The 18,069-nt window shown below is 42.2% G+C and overlaps 1 protein-coding gene across 1 annotated transcript; it reads right to left on the bottom strand.

The window, feature by feature from the left end:
* Positions 1-15,117: 15,117 nt before the first annotated feature.
* Positions 15,118-16,278, bottom strand: LOC123995943 (multimerin-2-like). The gene has a single exon (XM_046299600.1). The coding sequence runs from the start codon at positions 16,199-16,201 to the stop codon at positions 15,263-15,265; it is 939 nt and encodes a 312-aa protein (XP_046155556.1). The 5' UTR covers positions 16,202-16,278; the 3' UTR covers positions 15,118-15,262.
* Between the last annotated feature and the right edge of the window lie 1,791 nt (positions 16,279-18,069).

The raw sequence follows: 18,069 nt of genomic DNA, 5'->3' as shown, positions 1-18,069 counted from the left end.
ATGTCACCACCTTGGTCTGTGTTCACGGTTCCCATTAGTTTTCCTGGTGTGATGTCACCACCTTGGTCTGTGTTCACGGTTCCCATTAGTTTTCCTGGTGTGATGTCACCACCTTGGTCTGTGTTCACGGTTCCCATTAGTTTTCCTGGTGTGATGTCACCACCTTGGTCTGTGTTCACGGTTCCCATTAGTTTTCCTGGTGTGATGTCACCACCTTGGTCTGTGTTCACGGTTCCCATTAGTTTTCCTGGTGTGATGTCACCACCTTGGTCTGTGTTCACGGTTCCCATTAGTTTTCCTGGTGTGATGTCACCACCTTGGTCTGTGTTCACGGTTCCCATTAGTTTTCCTGGTGTGATGTCACCACCTTGGTCTGTGTTCACGGTTCCCATTAGTTTTCCTGGTGTGATGTCACCACCTTGGTCTGTGTTCACGGTTCCCATTAGTTTCCCTGGTGTGATGTCACCACCTTGGTCTGTGTTCACGGTTCCCATTAGTTTTCCTGGTGTGATGTCACCACCTTGGTCTGTGTTCACGGTTCCCATTAGTTTTCCTGGTGTGATGTCGCCACCTAGTGGTCTTGTGTATTATTAGCTTCTAACCAGTACAGCAAGAGGAGAACGCAGTTTAGCATTTATTGTCATGAATCTTGCCCTAGAGGCAGCCTGCAGAGTGGTCACTAGCTGGCACAGCCACAAAGTCATAAAATATACATTAAAACCTAGCCTTAACCGCACTGCTAACCCTAATGACTAATCCCAAACTTAAATGAAGACCAAAAAGCAAATGATTGTTTTCATGAATTTTTACAATACAGACTATTTTGACTTTGCAGCTGGCCCATGTAATGAAAATCACACAGTTCTGCCTCCAGGGCAAGATTAATGACAATAAACGTCAACCTGCGAGAAGGATGGGCCTCCTCCCGCATGAGGGGGAATCTCAAATGCATACTCCTCGCGTCCTCTCTCTCCTCGTCTCCTTCTCAAAAACACATTGGGAAAAAGCTAGAGGTCCTTCCCCTCTGAACTTCTCCTCCAGTGGGTTTTGAGGAGCCGAGGAGAAATTAAGTTTCTCCCTGACTCTTTGTTTCTCTCAAGGTTTCTTCCTTCTAAGGAGATGTTGACTTGTCACTCTACTGCTGCTTGCATAGGGATCTAGGCCGGCTTACCGTAAAAACAATTTGTGACTGATGATATAGAAAGGGATTTATGGATGGAATTTGATTTGTCCCAGAGGGCAATTGGTTTAGCAGCAGGTAAGGATGAGACGTAAAAAAAAACATGTCAAATCCACGAAGATCACAATGATACACCATGACAACAACACAATGATACACCATGACAACAACACAATGATACACCACGACAACAACACAATGATACACCACGACAACAACACAATGATACACCATGACAACAACACAATGATACACCATGACAACAACACAATGATACACCACGACAACACAATGATACACCACGACAACACAATGATACACCACGACAACAACACAATGATACACCAGAACAACAACACAATGATACACACTGACAAGAACACAATGATACACACTGACAACAACACAATGATACACCATGACAACAACACAATGATACACCATGACAACAACACAATGATACACACTGACAACAACACAATGATATACCATGACAACAACACAATGATACACCATGACAACAACACAATGATACACACTGACAAGAACACAATGATACACACTGACAACAACACAATGATACACCAGAACAACACAATGATACACCATGACAACAACACAATGATACACCAGAACAACACAATGATACACACTGACAACAACACAATGATATACCAGAACAACACAATGATACACACTGACAACAACACAATGATATACCATGACAACAACACAATGATACACCATGACAACAACACAATGATACACCAGAACAACACAATGATACACACTGACAACAACACAATGATATACCATGACAACAACACAATGATACACCATGACAACAACACAATGATACACACTGACAAGAACACAATGATACACACTGACAACAACACAATGATACACCAGAACAACAACACAATGATACACCATGACAACAACACAATGATACACCATGACAACAACACAATGATTCACCATGACAACAACACAATGATACACCAGAACAACAACACAATGATTCACCAGAACAACAACACAATGATACACCAGAACAACACAATGATACACCATGACAACAACACAATGATACACCAGAACAACACAATGATACACCATGACAACAACACAATGATACACCACGACAACACAATGATACACCATGACAACAACACAATGATACACCATGACAACAACACAATGATACACCACAACAACAACACAATGATACACCAGAACAACAACACAATGATACACCAGAACAACAACACAATGATACACCATGACAACAACACCACGACAACAACACAATGATACATCAGAACAACAACACAATGTAGCTCAGTTGGTAGAGCATGGCGCTTGTAACGCCAGGGTAGTGGGTTCGATTCCCGGGACCACCCATACGTAGAATGTATGCACACATGACTGTAAGTCGCTTTGGATAAAAGCGTCCGCTAAATGGCATATATTATTATTATATTATATTACAACAACACAATGATACACCATGACAACAACACAATGATTCACCATGACAACCAGAACAACAACACAACAGAACAACAACACAATGATACACCAGAACAACAACACAATGATACACCAGAACAACAACACAATGATACACCATGACAACAACACAATGATACACCATGACAACAACACAATGATACACCATGACAACAACACAATGATTCACCATGACAACACAATGATACACCAGAACAACAACACAATGATACACCATGACAACAACACAATGATACACCAGAACAACAACACAATGATACACCAGAACAACAACACAATGATACACCAGAACAACAACACAATGATACACCAGAACAACAACACAATGATACACCAGAACAACAACACAATGATACACCAGAACAACAACACAATGATACACCATGACAACAACACAATGATACACCAGAACAACAACACAATGATACACCATGACAACAACACAATGATACACCATGACAACAACACAATGATACACCATGACAACAACACAATGATACATCATGACAACAACACAATGATACACCATGACAACAACACAATGATACACCAGAACAACAACACAATGATACACCATGACAACAACACAATGATACACCAGAACAACAACACAATGATACACCATGACAACAACACAATGATACACCAGAACAACAACACAATGATACACCAGAACAACAACACAATGATACACCAGAACAACAACACAACATTTTCACCATGACAACAACAACACAATGTTAGGATCATGGCCATAATATGTTAGGATCATGCCTGTAACATGTTAGGATCATGGCCGTAACATGTTAGGATCATGCCCGTAACGTGTTAGGATCATGCCCGTAACGTGTTAGGATCATGGCTGTAACGTGTTAGGATCATGCCCGTAACATGTTAGGATCATGCCCGTAACATGTTAGGATCATGCCCGTAACATGTTAGGATCATGCCCGTAACGTGTTAGGATCATGCCCATAACGTGTTAGGATCATGGCCGTAACGTGTTAGGATCATGCCGTAACGTGTTAGGATCATGCCCGTAACGTGTTAGGATCATGCCCGTAACGTGTTAGGATCATGCCCGTAACGTGTTAGGATCATGCCCGTAACGTGTTAGGATCATGGCCGTAACGTGTTAGGATCATGGCCGTAACGTGTTAGGATCATGGCCGTAACGTGTTAGGATCATGGCCGTAACATGTTAGGATCATGGCCGTAACATGTTAGGATCATGCCTGTAACATGTTAGGATCATGCCTGTAACATGTTAGGATCATGCCTGTAACATGTTAGGATCATGCCTGTAACATGTTAGGATCATGCCTGTAACATGTTAGGATCATGCCTGTAACATGTTAGGATCATGCCTGTAACATGTTAGGATCATGCCTGTAACATGTTATGATCATGCCTGTAACATGTTAGGATCATGCCTGTTACATGTTAGGATCATGCCTGTTACATGTTAGGATCATGCCTGTAACATGTTAGGATCATGCCTGTAACATGTTAGGGTCATGCCTGTTACATGTTAGGATCATGCCTGTTACATGTTAGGATCATGCCTGTTACATGTTAGGATCATGCCTGTAACATGTTAGGATCATGCCTGTAACATGTTAGGATCATGCCTGTAACATGTTAGGATCATGCCTGTAACATGTTAGGATCATGCCTGTAACATGTTAGGATCATGCCTGTAACATGTTAGGATCATGCCTGTAACATGTTAGGATCATGCCTGTAACATGTTAGGATCATGCCTGTAACATGTTAGGATCATGCCTGTAACATGTTAGGATCATGCCTGTAACATGTTAGGATCATGCCTGTAACATGTTAGGATCATGCCTGTAACATGTTAGGATCATGCCTGTAACATGTTAGGATCATGCCTGTAACATGTTAGGATCATGCCTGTAACATGTTAGGATCATGCCTGTAACATGTTAGGATCATGCATGTAACATGTTAGGATCATGCCTGTAACGTGTTAGGATCATGCCTGTAACGTGTTAGGATCATGCCTGTAACGTGTTAGGATCATGCCTGTAACGTGTTAGGATCATGCCTGTAACATGTTAGGTTCATGCCTGTAACATGTTAGGATCATGCCTGTAACATGTTAGGTTCATGCCTGTTACATGTTAGGATCATGCCTGTAACATGTTAGGATCATGCCTGTAACATGTTAGGTTCATGCCTGTTACATGTTAGGATCATGCCTGTAACATGTTAGGATCATGCCTGTAACATGTTAGGTTCATGCCTGTTACATGTTAGGATCATGCCTGTAACATGTTAGGATCATGCCTGTAACATGTTAGGTTCATGCCTGTTACATGTTAGGATCATGCCTGTAACATGTTAGGATCATGCCTGTAACATGTTAGGTTCATGCCTGTAACATGTTAGGATCATGCCTGTAACATGTTAGGTTCATGCCTGTTACATGTTAGGATCATGCCTGTAACATGTTAGGATCATGCCTGTAACATGTTAGGTTCATGCCTGTTACATGTTAGGATCATGCCTGTAACATGTTAGGATCATGCCTGTAACATGTTAGGTTCATGCCTGTAACATGTTAGGTTCATGCCTGTTACATGTTAGGTTCATGCCTGTTACATGTTAGGATCATGCCTGTAACATGTTAGGTTCATGCCTGTAACATGTTAGGTTCATGCCTGTTACATGTTAGGATCATGCCTGTAACATGTTAGGTTCATGCCTGTTACATGTTAGGATCATGCCTGTAACATGTTAGGTTCATGCCTGTAACATGTTAGGTTCATGCCTGTTACATGTTAGGATCATGCCTGTAACATGTTAGGTTCATGCCTGTTACATGTTAGGATCATGCCTGTAACATGTTAGGTTCATGCCTGTTACATGTTAGGATCATGCCTGTAACATGTTAGGTTCATGCCTGTTACATGTTAGGTTCATGCCTGTTACATGTTAGGTTCATGCCTGTTACATGTTAGGTTCATGCCTGTTACATGTTAGGATCATGCCTGTAACATGTTAGGATCATGCCTGTAACATGTTAGGTTCATGCCTGTAACATGTTAGGATCATGCCTGTAACATGTTAGGATCATGCCTGTAACATGTTAGGTTCATGCCTGTAACATGTTAGGATCATGCCTGTAACATGTTGGGTTCATGCCTGTAACATGTTAGGATCATGCCTGTAACATGTTAGGTTCATGCCTGTAACATGTTAGGATCATGCCTGTAACATGTTAGGATCATGCCTGTAACATGTTAGGATCATGCCTGTAACATGTTAGGATCATGCCTGTTACATGTTAGGATCATGCCTGTTACATGTTAGGATCATGCCTGTAACATGTTAGGATCATGCCTGTTACATGTTAGGATCATGCCTGTTACATGTTAGGATCATGCCTGTTACATGTTAGGATCATGCCTGTAACATGTTAGGATCATGCCTGTAACATGTTAGGATCATGTTAGGATCATGCCTGTAACATGTTAGGATCATGCCTGTAACATGTTAGGATCATGCCTGTAACATGTTAGGATCATGCCTGTAACATGTTAGGATCATGCCTGTAACATGTTAGGATCATGCCTGTAACATGTTAGGATCATGCCTGTAACATGTTAGGATCATGCCTGTAACATGTTAGGATCATGCCTGTAACATGTTAGGATCATGCCTGTAACATGTTAGGATCATGCCTGTAACATGTTAGGATCATGCCTGTAACATGTTAGGATCATGCCTGTTAGGATCATGCCTGTAACATGTTAGGATCATGCCTGTAACATGTTAGGATCATGCCTGTAACATGTTAGGATCATGCCTGTAACATGTTAGGATCATGCCTGTAACATGTTAGGATCATGCCTGTAACATGTTAGGATCATGCCTGTAACATGTTATGTTCATGCCTGTAACATGTTAGGATCATGCCTGTAACATGTTAGGTTCATGCCTGTTACATGTTAGGATCATGCCTGTAACATGTTAGGATCATGCCTGTAACATGTTAGGTTCATGCCTGTTACATGTTAGGATCATGCCTGTAACATGTTAGGTTCATGCCTGTAACATGTTAGGTTCATGCCTGTTACATGTTAGGATCATGCCTGTAACATGTTAGGATCATGCCTGTAACATGTTAGGTTCATGCCTGTTACATGTTAGGATCATGCCTGTAACATGTTAGGATCATGCCTGTAACATGTTAGGTTCATGCCTGTAACATGTTAGGTTCATGCCTGTTACATGTTAGGATCATGCCTGTAACATGTTAGGTTCATGCCTGTTACATGTTAGGATCATGCCTGTAACATGTTAGGATCATGCCTGTAACATGTTAGGATCATGCCTGTAACATGTTAGGATCATGCCTGTAACATGTTAGGATCATGCCTGTAACATGTTAGGTTCATGCCTGTTACATGTTAGGATCATGCCTGTAACATGTTAGGTTCATGCCTGTTACATGTTAGGATCATGCCTGTAACATGTTAGGTTCATGCCTGTAACATGTTAGGTTCATGCCTGTTACATGTTAGGATCATGCCTGTAACATGTTAGGTTCATGCCTGTTACATGTTAGGATCATGCCTGTAACATGTTAGGTTCATGCCTGTAACATGTTAGGTTCATGCCTGTTACATGTTAGGATCATGCCTGTAACATGTTAGGTTCATGCCTGTTACATGTTAGGATCATGCCTGTAACATGTTAGGTTCATGCCTGTTACATGTTAGGATCATGCCTGTAACATGTTAGGTTCATGCCTGTTACATGTTAGGTTCATGCCTGTTACATGTTAGGTTCATGCCTGTTACATGTTAGGTTCATGCCTGTAACATGTTAGGATCATGCCTGTAACATGTTAGGTTCATGCCTGTAACATGTTAGGTTCATGCCTGTAACATGTTAGGTTCATGCCTGTTACATGTTAGGATCATGCCTGTAACATGTTAGGTTCATGCCTGTTACATGTTAGGATCATGCCTGTAACATGTTAGGTTCATGCCTGTAACATGTTAGGTTCATGCCTGTTACATGTTAGGATCATGCCTGTAACATGTTAGGTTCATGCCTGTTACATGTTAGGATCATGCCTGTAACATGTTAGGTTCATGCCTGTTACATGTTAGGATCATGCCTGTAACATGTTAGGTTCATGCCTGTTACATGTTAGGTTCATGCCTGTTACATGTTAGGTTCATGCCTGTTACATGTTAGGTTCATGCCTGTTACATGTTAGGTTCATGCCTGTTACATGTTAGGATCATGCCTGTTACATGTTAGGTTCATGCCTGTTACATGTTAGGATCATGCCTGTTACATGTTAGGTTCATGCCTGTTACATGTTAGGTTCATGCCTGTTATATGTTAGGTTCATGCCTGTTACATGTTAGGTTCATGCCTGTTACATGTTAGGTTCATGCCTGTTACATGTTAGGATCATGCCTGTTACATGTTAGGTTCATGCCTGTTACATGTTAGGTTCATGCCTGTTACATGTTAGGTTCATGCCTGTTACATGTTAGGATCATGCCTGTTACATGTTAGGATCATGCCTGTTACATGTTAGGTTCATGCCTGTTACATGTTAGGATCATGCCTGTTACATGTTAGGTTCATGCCTGTTACATGTTAGGTTCATGCATGTTACATGTTAGGATCATGCCTGTTACATGTTAGGTTCATGCCTGTTACATGTTAGGATCATGCCTGTTACATGTTAGGTTCATGCCTGTTACATGTTAGGATCATGCCTGTAACATGTTAGGATCATGCCTGTAACATGTTAGGTTCATGCCTGTAACATGTTAGGTTCATGCCTGTTACATGTTAGGATCATGCCTGTAACATGTTAGGTTCATGCCTGTTACATGTTAGGATCATGCCTGTAACATGTTAGGATCATGCCTGTAACATGTTAGGATCATGCCTGTAACATGTTAGGATCATGCCTGTAACATGTTAGGATCATGCCTGTAACATGTTAGGTTCATGCCTGTTACATGTTAGGATCATGCCTGTAACATGTTAGGTTCATGCCTGTTACATGTTAGGATCATGCCTGTAACATGTTAGGTTCATGCCTGTAACATGTTAGGTTCATGCCTGTTACATGTTAGGATCATGCCTGTAACATGTTAGGTTCATGCCTGTTACATGTTAGGATCATGCCTGTAACATGTTAGGTTCATGCCTGTAACATGTTAGGTTCATGCCTGTTACATGTTAGGATCATGCCTGTAACATGTTAGGTTCATGCCTGTTACATGTTAGGATCATGCCTGTAACATGTTAGGTTCATGCCTGTTACATGTTAGGATCATGCCTGTAACATGTTAGGTTCATGCCTGTTACATGTTAGGTTCATGCCTGTTACATGTTAGGTTCATGCCTGTTACATGTTAGGTTCATGCCTGTAACATGTTAGGATCATGCCTGTAACATGTTAGGTTCATGCCTGTAACATGTTAGGTTCATGCCTGTAACATGTTAGGTTCATGCCTGTTACATGTTAGGATCATGCCTGTAACATGTTAGGTTCATGCCTGTTACATGTTAGGATCATGCCTGTAACATGTTAGGTTCATGCCTGTAACATGTTAGGTTCATGCCTGTTACATGTTAGGATCATGCCTGTAACATGTTAGGTTCATGCCTGTTACATGTTAGGATCATGCCTGTAACATGTTAGGTTCATGCCTGTTACATGTTAGGATCATGCCTGTAACATGTTAGGTTCATGCCTGTTACATGTTAGGTTCATGCCTGTTACATGTTAGGTTCATGCCTGTTACATGTTAGGTTCATGCCTGTTACATGTTAGGTTCATGCCTGTTACATGTTAGGTTCATGCCTGTTACATGTTAGGATCATGCCTGTTACATGTTAGGTTCATGCCTGTTACATGTTAGGATCATGCCTGTTACATGTTAGGTTCATGCCTGTTACATGTTAGGTTCATGCCTGTTACATGTTAGGTTCATGCCTGTTACATGTTAGGATCATGCCTGTTACATGTTAGGTTCATGCCTGTTACATGTTAGGATCATGCCTGTTACATGTTAGGTTCATGCCTGTTACATGTTAGGTTCATGCCTGTTACATGTTAGGTTCATGCCTGTTACATGTTAGGTTCATGCCTGTTACATGTTAGGATCATGCCTGTTACATGTTAGGATCATGCCTGTTACATGTTAGGTTCATGCCTGTTACATGTTAGGATCATGCCTGTTACATGTTAGGATCATGCCTGTTACATGTTAGGTTCATGCCTGTTACATGTTAGGTTCATGCCTGGTACATGTTAGGATCATGCCTGTTACATGTTAGGTTCATGCCTGTTACATGTTAGGTTCATGCCTGTTACATGTTAGGATCATGCCTGTTACATGTTAGGTTCATGCCTGTTACATGTTAGGTTCATGCCTGTTACATGTTAGGTTCATGCCTGTTACATGTTAGGATCATGCCTGTTACATGTTAGGTTCATGCCTGTTACATGTTAGGTTCATGCCTGTTACATGTTAGGTTCATGCCTGTTACATGTTAGGTTCATGCCTGTTACATGTTAGGTTCATGCCTGTTACATGTTAGGATCATGCCTGTTACATGTTAGGTTCATGCCTGTTACATGTTGTTTCTTACCACTTGATGGATGTTGAAGTCAGATTTATTTTTCAAATTATGTAAATGGCCTTTTTTTCTGTTTGTATTTTTTTTGTGTGTCTTGTTTAGTTTATGATATTTAAAAAGAAGAAGAGAACATCATTATATTATTACTTACCGATAGATGTTCTTTCCTTATTGTTTCGTTGAATTTATTTAATATTAGATCAGTTGTTTCTCAACGTGCCATCTGGCTTCTAAGAGTGAAGTGAAACCAAAACAGTGTAAATGATTACCAGTTATTTATGAACTACTTTACCTCCCAAAAAAAGAAAGAAATCATTTAACTGAAATATTATTTTGTCGTTATCTTTCTTAATTGGAGAACATTTCTTTATGCATTAGACAACATGGAGGACACTGTCCAACTTCCCATTCTGTTTCATTGTTCAAACAAATGATTTATAAAAAAATTTCACTAGTCAGTTATTGAAAAGAGAATCAGGTCTACACTTTCATTCTTCCACAAAGCAGGACAAAGATTGCATCACCTGATTAGTACGTAAAAAAAAATAACTGAAAAATAACTTGAGCTTGTTAATAAATCCTACTGGACTGGTTGGTTCTGATTCAGATGCGTTGGGTTAAATGATGAAGACACAAACGATTGTTTGTTTATCACCTTGTTATCAATGCTCAGTTCACATACAAAAATAAAATCATAAACATTTTTTTTTGTCATAGTCATAAATCATAGTACTATATGTCATAAATCATAGTACTATATGTCATAAATCATAGTACTATGTCATAAATCATAGTACTATATGTCATAAATTCAAGACTAGTCATTCAACTGAGACTGCTCTTCTCTGTATCACGGAGGCGCTCCGCACCGCTAAAGCTAACTCTCTCTCCTCTGCTCTCATCCTTCTAGACCTATCGGCTGCCTTCGATACTGTGAACCATCAGATCCTCCTCTCCACCCTCTCCGAGTTGGGCATCTCCGGCGCGGCCCACGCTTGGATTGCGTCCTACCTGACAGGTCGCTCCTACCAGGTGGCGTGGCGAGAATCTGTCTCCTCACCACGCGCTCTCACCACTGGTGTCCCCCAGGGCTCTGTTCTAGGCCCTCTCCTATTCTCGCTATACACCAAGTCACTTGGCTCTGTCATAACCTCACATGGTCTCTCCTATCATTGCTATGCAGACGACACACAATTAATCTTCTCCTTTCCCCCTTCTGATGACCAGGTGGCGAATCGCATCTCTGCATGTCTGGCAGACATATCAGTGTGGATGACGGATCACCACCTCAAGCTGAACTTCGGCAAGACGGAGCTGCTCTTCCTCCCGGGGAAGGACTGCCCGTTCCATGATCTCGCCATCACGGTTGACAACTCCATTGTGTCCTCCTCCCAGAGCGCTAAGAACCTTGGCGTGATCCTGGACAACAAACTGTCGTTCTCAACTAACATCAAGGCGGTGGCCCGTTCCTGTAGGTTCATGCTCTACAACATCCGCAGAGTACGACCCTGCCTCACACAGGAAGCGGCGCAGGTCCTAATCCAGGCACTTGTCATCTCCCGTCTGGATTACTGCAACTCGCTGTTGGCTGGGCTCCCTGCCTGTGCCATTAAACCCCTACAACTCATCCAGAACGCCGCAGCCCGTCTAGTGTTCAACCTTCCCAAGTTCTCTCACGTCACCCCGCTCCTCCGCTCTCTCCACTGGCTTCCAGTTGAAGCTCGCATCCGCTACAAGACCATGGGTGCTTGCCTACGGAGCTGTGAGGGGAACGGCACCTCAGTACCTCCAGGCTCTGATCAGGCCCTACACCCAAATAAGGGCACTGCGTTCATCCACCTCTGACCTGCTCGCCTCCCTACCACTGAGGAAGTACAGTTCCCGCTCAGCTCAGTCAAAACTGTTCGCTGCTCTGGCTCCCCAATGGTGGAACAAACTCCCTCACGACGCCAGGACAGCGGAGTCAATCACCACCTTCCGGAGACACCTGAAACCCCACCTCTTTAAGGAATACCTTACCTTAAATAATACCTTCTCTGCCTCTAACCCTGTTACGGGGGCTGAGTCACTGGCTTGCTGGGGCTCTCTCGTGCCGTCCCTGGGGGGGGTGCGTCACCTGGGTGGGTTGATTCACTGTTGTGGTCGGCCTGTCTGGGTTTCCCCCCTTTGGGTTGTACCGTGTCGGAGATCTTTGTGGGCTATACTCGGCCTTGTCTCAGGATGGTAAGTTGGTGGTTGTAGATTTCCCTCTAGTGGTGTGGGGGCTGTGCTTTGGCAAAGTGGGTGGGGTTATATCCTTCCTGTTTGGCCCTGTCCGGGGGTGTCCTCGGATGGGGCCACAGTGTCTCCTGACCCCTCCTGTCTCAGCCTCCAGTATTTATGCTGCAGTAGTTTATGTGTCGGGGGGCTAGGGTCAGTTTGTTTATCTGGAGTACTTCTCCTGTCCTATTCGGTGTCCTGTGTAAATCTAAGTGTGCGTTCTCTAATTCTCTCCTTCTCTCCTTCTTTCTCTCTCTCGGAGGACCTGAGCCCTAGAACCATGCCCCAGGACTACCTGACATGATGACTCCTTGCTGTCCCCAGTCCACCTGGCCATGCTGCTGCTCCAGTTTCAACTGGCCTGGGCCCTAGGACCATGTCCCAGGACTACCTGACATGAGGACTCCTTGCTGTCCCCAGTCCACCTGGCCATGCTCCTGCTCCAGTTTCAACTGTTCTGCCTTACTATTATTCAACCATGCTGGTCATTTATGAACATTTGAACATCTTGGCCACGTTCTGTTATAATCTCCACCCGGCACAGCCAGAAGAGGACTGGCCACCCCACATATGCTCTCTCTAATTCTCTCTTTCTTTCTCTCTCTCGGAGGACCTGAGCCCTAGGACCGTGCCCCAGGACTACCTGACATGATGGCTCCTTGCTGTCCCCAGTCCACCTGACTGTGCTGCTGCTCCAGTTTCAACTGTTCTGCCTTATTATTATTTGACCATGCTGGTCATTTATGAACATTTGAACATCTTGGTCATTTTCTGTTATAATCTCTACCCGGCACAGCCAGAAGAGGACTGGCCACCCCACATAGCCCGGTTCCTCTCTAGGTTTCTTCCTAGGTTTTGGCCTTTCTAGGGAGTTTTTCCTAGCCACCGTGCTTTTACACCTGCATTGTTTGCTGTTTGGGGTTTTAGGCTGGGTTTCTGTACAGCACTTTGAGATATCAGCTGATGTACGAAGGGCTATATAAATAAATTTGATTTGATTTGATTTGATACCTAGGATAGGATAAAGTAATCCTTCTCACCCTCCCTCCCCCCCCTTAAAATATTTAGATGCACTATTGTAAAGTGGTTGTTCCACTGGATGTCATAAGGTGAATGCACCAATTTGTAAGTCGCTCTGGATAAGAGCGTCTGCTAAATGACTTAAATGTAAATGTAAATGTAAATAAATCATAGTACTATATGTCATAAATCATAGTACTATATGTCATAAATCATAGTACTATATGTCATTAAATCATAGTACTATATGTCATAAATCATAGTACTATATGTCATAAATCATAGTACTATATGTCATTAAATCATAGTACTATATGTCATAAATCATAGTACTATATGTCATAAATCATAGTACTATATGTCATAAATCATAGTACTATATGTCATAAATCATAGTACTATGTCATAAATCATAGTACTATATGTCATAAATCATAGTACTATATGTCATAAATCATAGTACTATATGTCATAAATCATGGTACTATATGTCATAAATCATAGTACTATATGTCATAAATCATAGTACTATATGTCATAAATCATAGTACTATATGTCATAAATCATAGTACTATATGTCATAAATCATAGTACTATATGTCATAAATCATAGTACTATATGTCATAAATCATAGTACTATATGTCATAAATCATAGTACTATATGTCATAAATCATAGTACTATATGATTTATAAATCATAGTACTATGATTTATGACATATATGTCATAAATCATGTACATAGTACTATATGTCATAAATCATAGTACTATATGTCATAAATCATAGTACTATATGTCATAAATCATAGTACTATATGTCATAAATCATAGTACTATATGTCATAAATCATAGTACTATATGTCATTAAATCATAGTACTATATGTCATAAATCATAGTACTATATGTCATAAATCATAGTACTATATGTCATAAATCATAGTACTATATGTCATAAATCATAGTACTATATGTCATAAATCATAGTACTATATGTCATTAAATCATAGTACTATATGTCATAAATCATAGTACTATATGTCATAAATCATAGTACTATGATTTATGTCATATAGTACTATATGTCATAAATCATAGTACTATATGTCATAAATCATAGTACTATATGTCATTAAATCATAGTACTATATGTCATAAATCATAGTACTATATGTCATAAATCATAGTACTATATGTCATAAATCATAGTACTATGTCATAAATCATAGTACTATGTCATAAATCATAGTACTATATGTCATAAATCATAGTACTATATGTCATAAATCATAGTACTATATGTCATAAATCATAGTACTATATGTCATTAAATCATAGTACTATATGTCATAAATCATAGTACTATGTCATAAATCATAGTACTATATGTCATAAATCATGGTACTATATGTCATAAATCATAGTACTATGATTTAATGACATAGTACTATGATTTAATGACATATAGTACTATGTCATAAATCATAGTACTATATGTCATAAATCATAGTACTATATGTCATTAAATCATAGTACTATATGTCATAAATTATGGTACTATATGTCATTAAATCCTTCTAAAGCAGTAGGATTCAGCGATAGAATAAACTGTTTTCTAAGTGAAGAGCAGAAAGCCAGTAAAGGTGCTGTGGTGATTGTCATCAAAGATGTTAAATCCTTCCATCAGTCGAGTGTAGACCTCGTCTCCTGCATCCAGCTGCAGTGTGACACCATTGGTTCCACCGTCCTCCGAGTCTGAAACGTCATCGGTCACAGTCACCATTACATGTCCATTTTTATACAGCGACACTCTTCTCCCCTTGCTGGAGGTTGTAAAGGCAGTGTATGTGAAGTAGTAGACTCCATTAACCGGTGCTCTGAAGATACCTGTCACCGGACTGTAAGCCTCACCAATATTGTTGAAGACATGTTTGTAGGCCAGGATGACACCTTCACTATTTGGTCCTTTGGATTCAGACAGCGAGGCTGAGAAGGCCACCTTCGGTCTCTCTCCGTTCTCTCTATTCAGTTCCTCCACGGTGGCTCCCATCTCATTCAGTTTGGTGCTCTGTTGAGCCACAATGGCTCTCAGCTCCTGGAGTAGGACTCTCTGTTCCTCCACGGTGGCTCCCATCTCATTCAGTTTGGTGCTCTGTTGAGCCACAATGGCTCTCAGCTCCTGGAGTAGGACTCTCTGTTCCTCCACGGTGGCTCCCATCTCATTCAGTTTGGTGCTCTGTTGAGCCACAATGGCTCTCAGCTCCTGGAGTAGGACTCTCTGTTCCTCCACGGTGGCTCCCATCTCATTCAGTTTGGTGCTCTGTTGAGCCACAATGGCTCTCAGCTCCTGGAGTAGGACTCTCTGTTCCTCCACGGTGGCTCCCATCTCATTCAGTTTGGTGCTCTGTTGAGCCACAATGGCTCTCAGCTCCTGGAGTAGGACTCTCTGTTCCTCCACGGTGGCTCCCATCTCATTCAGTTTGGTGCTCTGTTGAGCCACAATGGCTCTCAGCTCCTGGAGTAGGACTCTCTGTTCCTCCACGGTGGCTCCCATCTCATTCAGTTTGGTGCTCTGTTGAGCCACAATGGCTCTCAGCTCCTGGAGTAGGACTCTCTGTTCCTCACGGTGGCTCCCATCTCATTCAGTTTGGTGCTCTGTTGAGCCACAATGGCTCTCAGCTCCTGGAGTAGGACTCTCTGTTCCTCCACGGTGGCTCCCATCTCATTCAGTTTGGTGCTCTGTTGAGCCACAATGGCTCTCAGCTCCTGGAGTAGGACTCTCTGTTCCTCCACGGTGGCTCCCATCTCATTCAGTTTGGTGCTCTGTTGAGCCACAATGGCTCTCAGCTCCTGGAGTAGGACTCTCTGTTCCTCCACGGTGGCTCCCATCTCATTCAGTTTGGTGCTCTGTTGAGCCACAATGGCTCTCAGCTCCTGGAGTAGGACTCTCTGTTCCTCCACGGTGGCTCCCATCTCATTCAGTTTGGTGCTCTGTTGAGCCACAATGGCTCTCAGCTCCTGGAGTAGGACTCTCTGTTCCTCACGGTGGCTCCCATCTCATTCAGTTTGGTGCTCTGTTGAGCCACAATGGCTCTCAGCTCCTGGAGTAGGACTCTCTGTTCCTCCACGGTGGCTCCCATCTCATTCAGTTTGGTGCTCTGTTGAGCCACAATGGCTCTCAGCTCCTGGAGTAGGACTCTCTGTTCCTCCACGGTGGCTCCCATCTCATTCAGTTTGGTGCTCTGTTGAGCCACAATGGCTCTCAGCTCCTGGAGTAGGACTCTCTGTTCCTCCACGGTGGCTCCCATCTCATTCAGTTTGGTGCTCTGTTGAGCCACAATGGCTCTCAGCTCCTGGAGTAGGACTCTCTGTTCCTCCACGGTGGCTCCCATCTCATTCAGTTTGGTGCTCTGTTGAGCCACAATGGCTCTCAGCTCCTGGAGTAGGACTCTGTTCCTCACGGTGGCTCCCATCTCATTCAGTTTGGTGCTCTGTTGAGCCACAATGGCTCTCAGCTCCTGGAGTAGGACTCTCTGTTCCTCCACGGTGGCTCCCATCTCATTCAGTTTGGTGCTCTGTTGAGCCACAATGGCTCTCAGCTCCTGGAGTAGGACTCTCTGTTCCTCCAACTGGCTCTCGCAGGTCCTCCCTGTGGTTTCCATAAAGATTGACTTCTTGTCAATGTCTCTACTTTGAAAAACCTGCAGCTCAGAGAGACAGCTGCCGAGAACAAACAGCAGAGCGACGAAGGTCCTCATCTTTCAGATCAACTCTGGGATCCTTTGGTATCAAAACGCCTAAACTCAGGAGTTCTATACAGATAAATAGTGAACCATTTAGTCAGTCTTTCATTGTTAATACTTAAACTGTCCTTGGATAAGGTGCCGATGTAGCGATGTTCTGATGTTTAAGTTCAAAGTTTTTATTTATCCAACGGCAGACAGTTAACACTCTCTGAAATACTTGCTGTGTTGACAGAATTCTTTATATAAAGAGAATGAAATTAACTTGTCTTATAAAAATATATACGATGTAGAGTGCAGAAAGTCAGTTACAGACAGTACTTTGGCAAATAAGAAAGTATTTATTTTAAACCTCCCTCTTTGGGCTGGATGTGTCCATGTATAGGTCATACATGCTTAATCTATGAGCCAAATTACTTTACCTCAATTAACCATCAAAACAAGCTTAAAAGCAACTGGTTTTTAAAGCCATTTTCTCTACATTTCCCCCAACGTGGGCCAGCCCCTAGCAATTCAAGTTATAGCCAATGAGCGCCAACCTCCTGCATTTGAGTGACAGCTAGCAAGAGGCCTGCCCAGCGTTACCCAATGGGTTTGCAGGACTCAGTGGACACAGCAGAGAGAGAGATCAATGACGTGGTGCACATACAGTTGGATTTAAAAGTCATTTTTCAACCAC

This window comes from Oncorhynchus gorbuscha, linkage group LG14, assembly GCF_021184085.1.
Source record: "Oncorhynchus gorbuscha isolate QuinsamMale2020 ecotype Even-year linkage group LG14, OgorEven_v1.0, whole genome shotgun sequence".
Taxonomy (NCBI): domain Eukaryota; kingdom Metazoa; phylum Chordata; class Actinopteri; order Salmoniformes; family Salmonidae; genus Oncorhynchus; species Oncorhynchus gorbuscha.
This window is presented reverse-complemented; position numbering and strand designations above follow the sequence as displayed.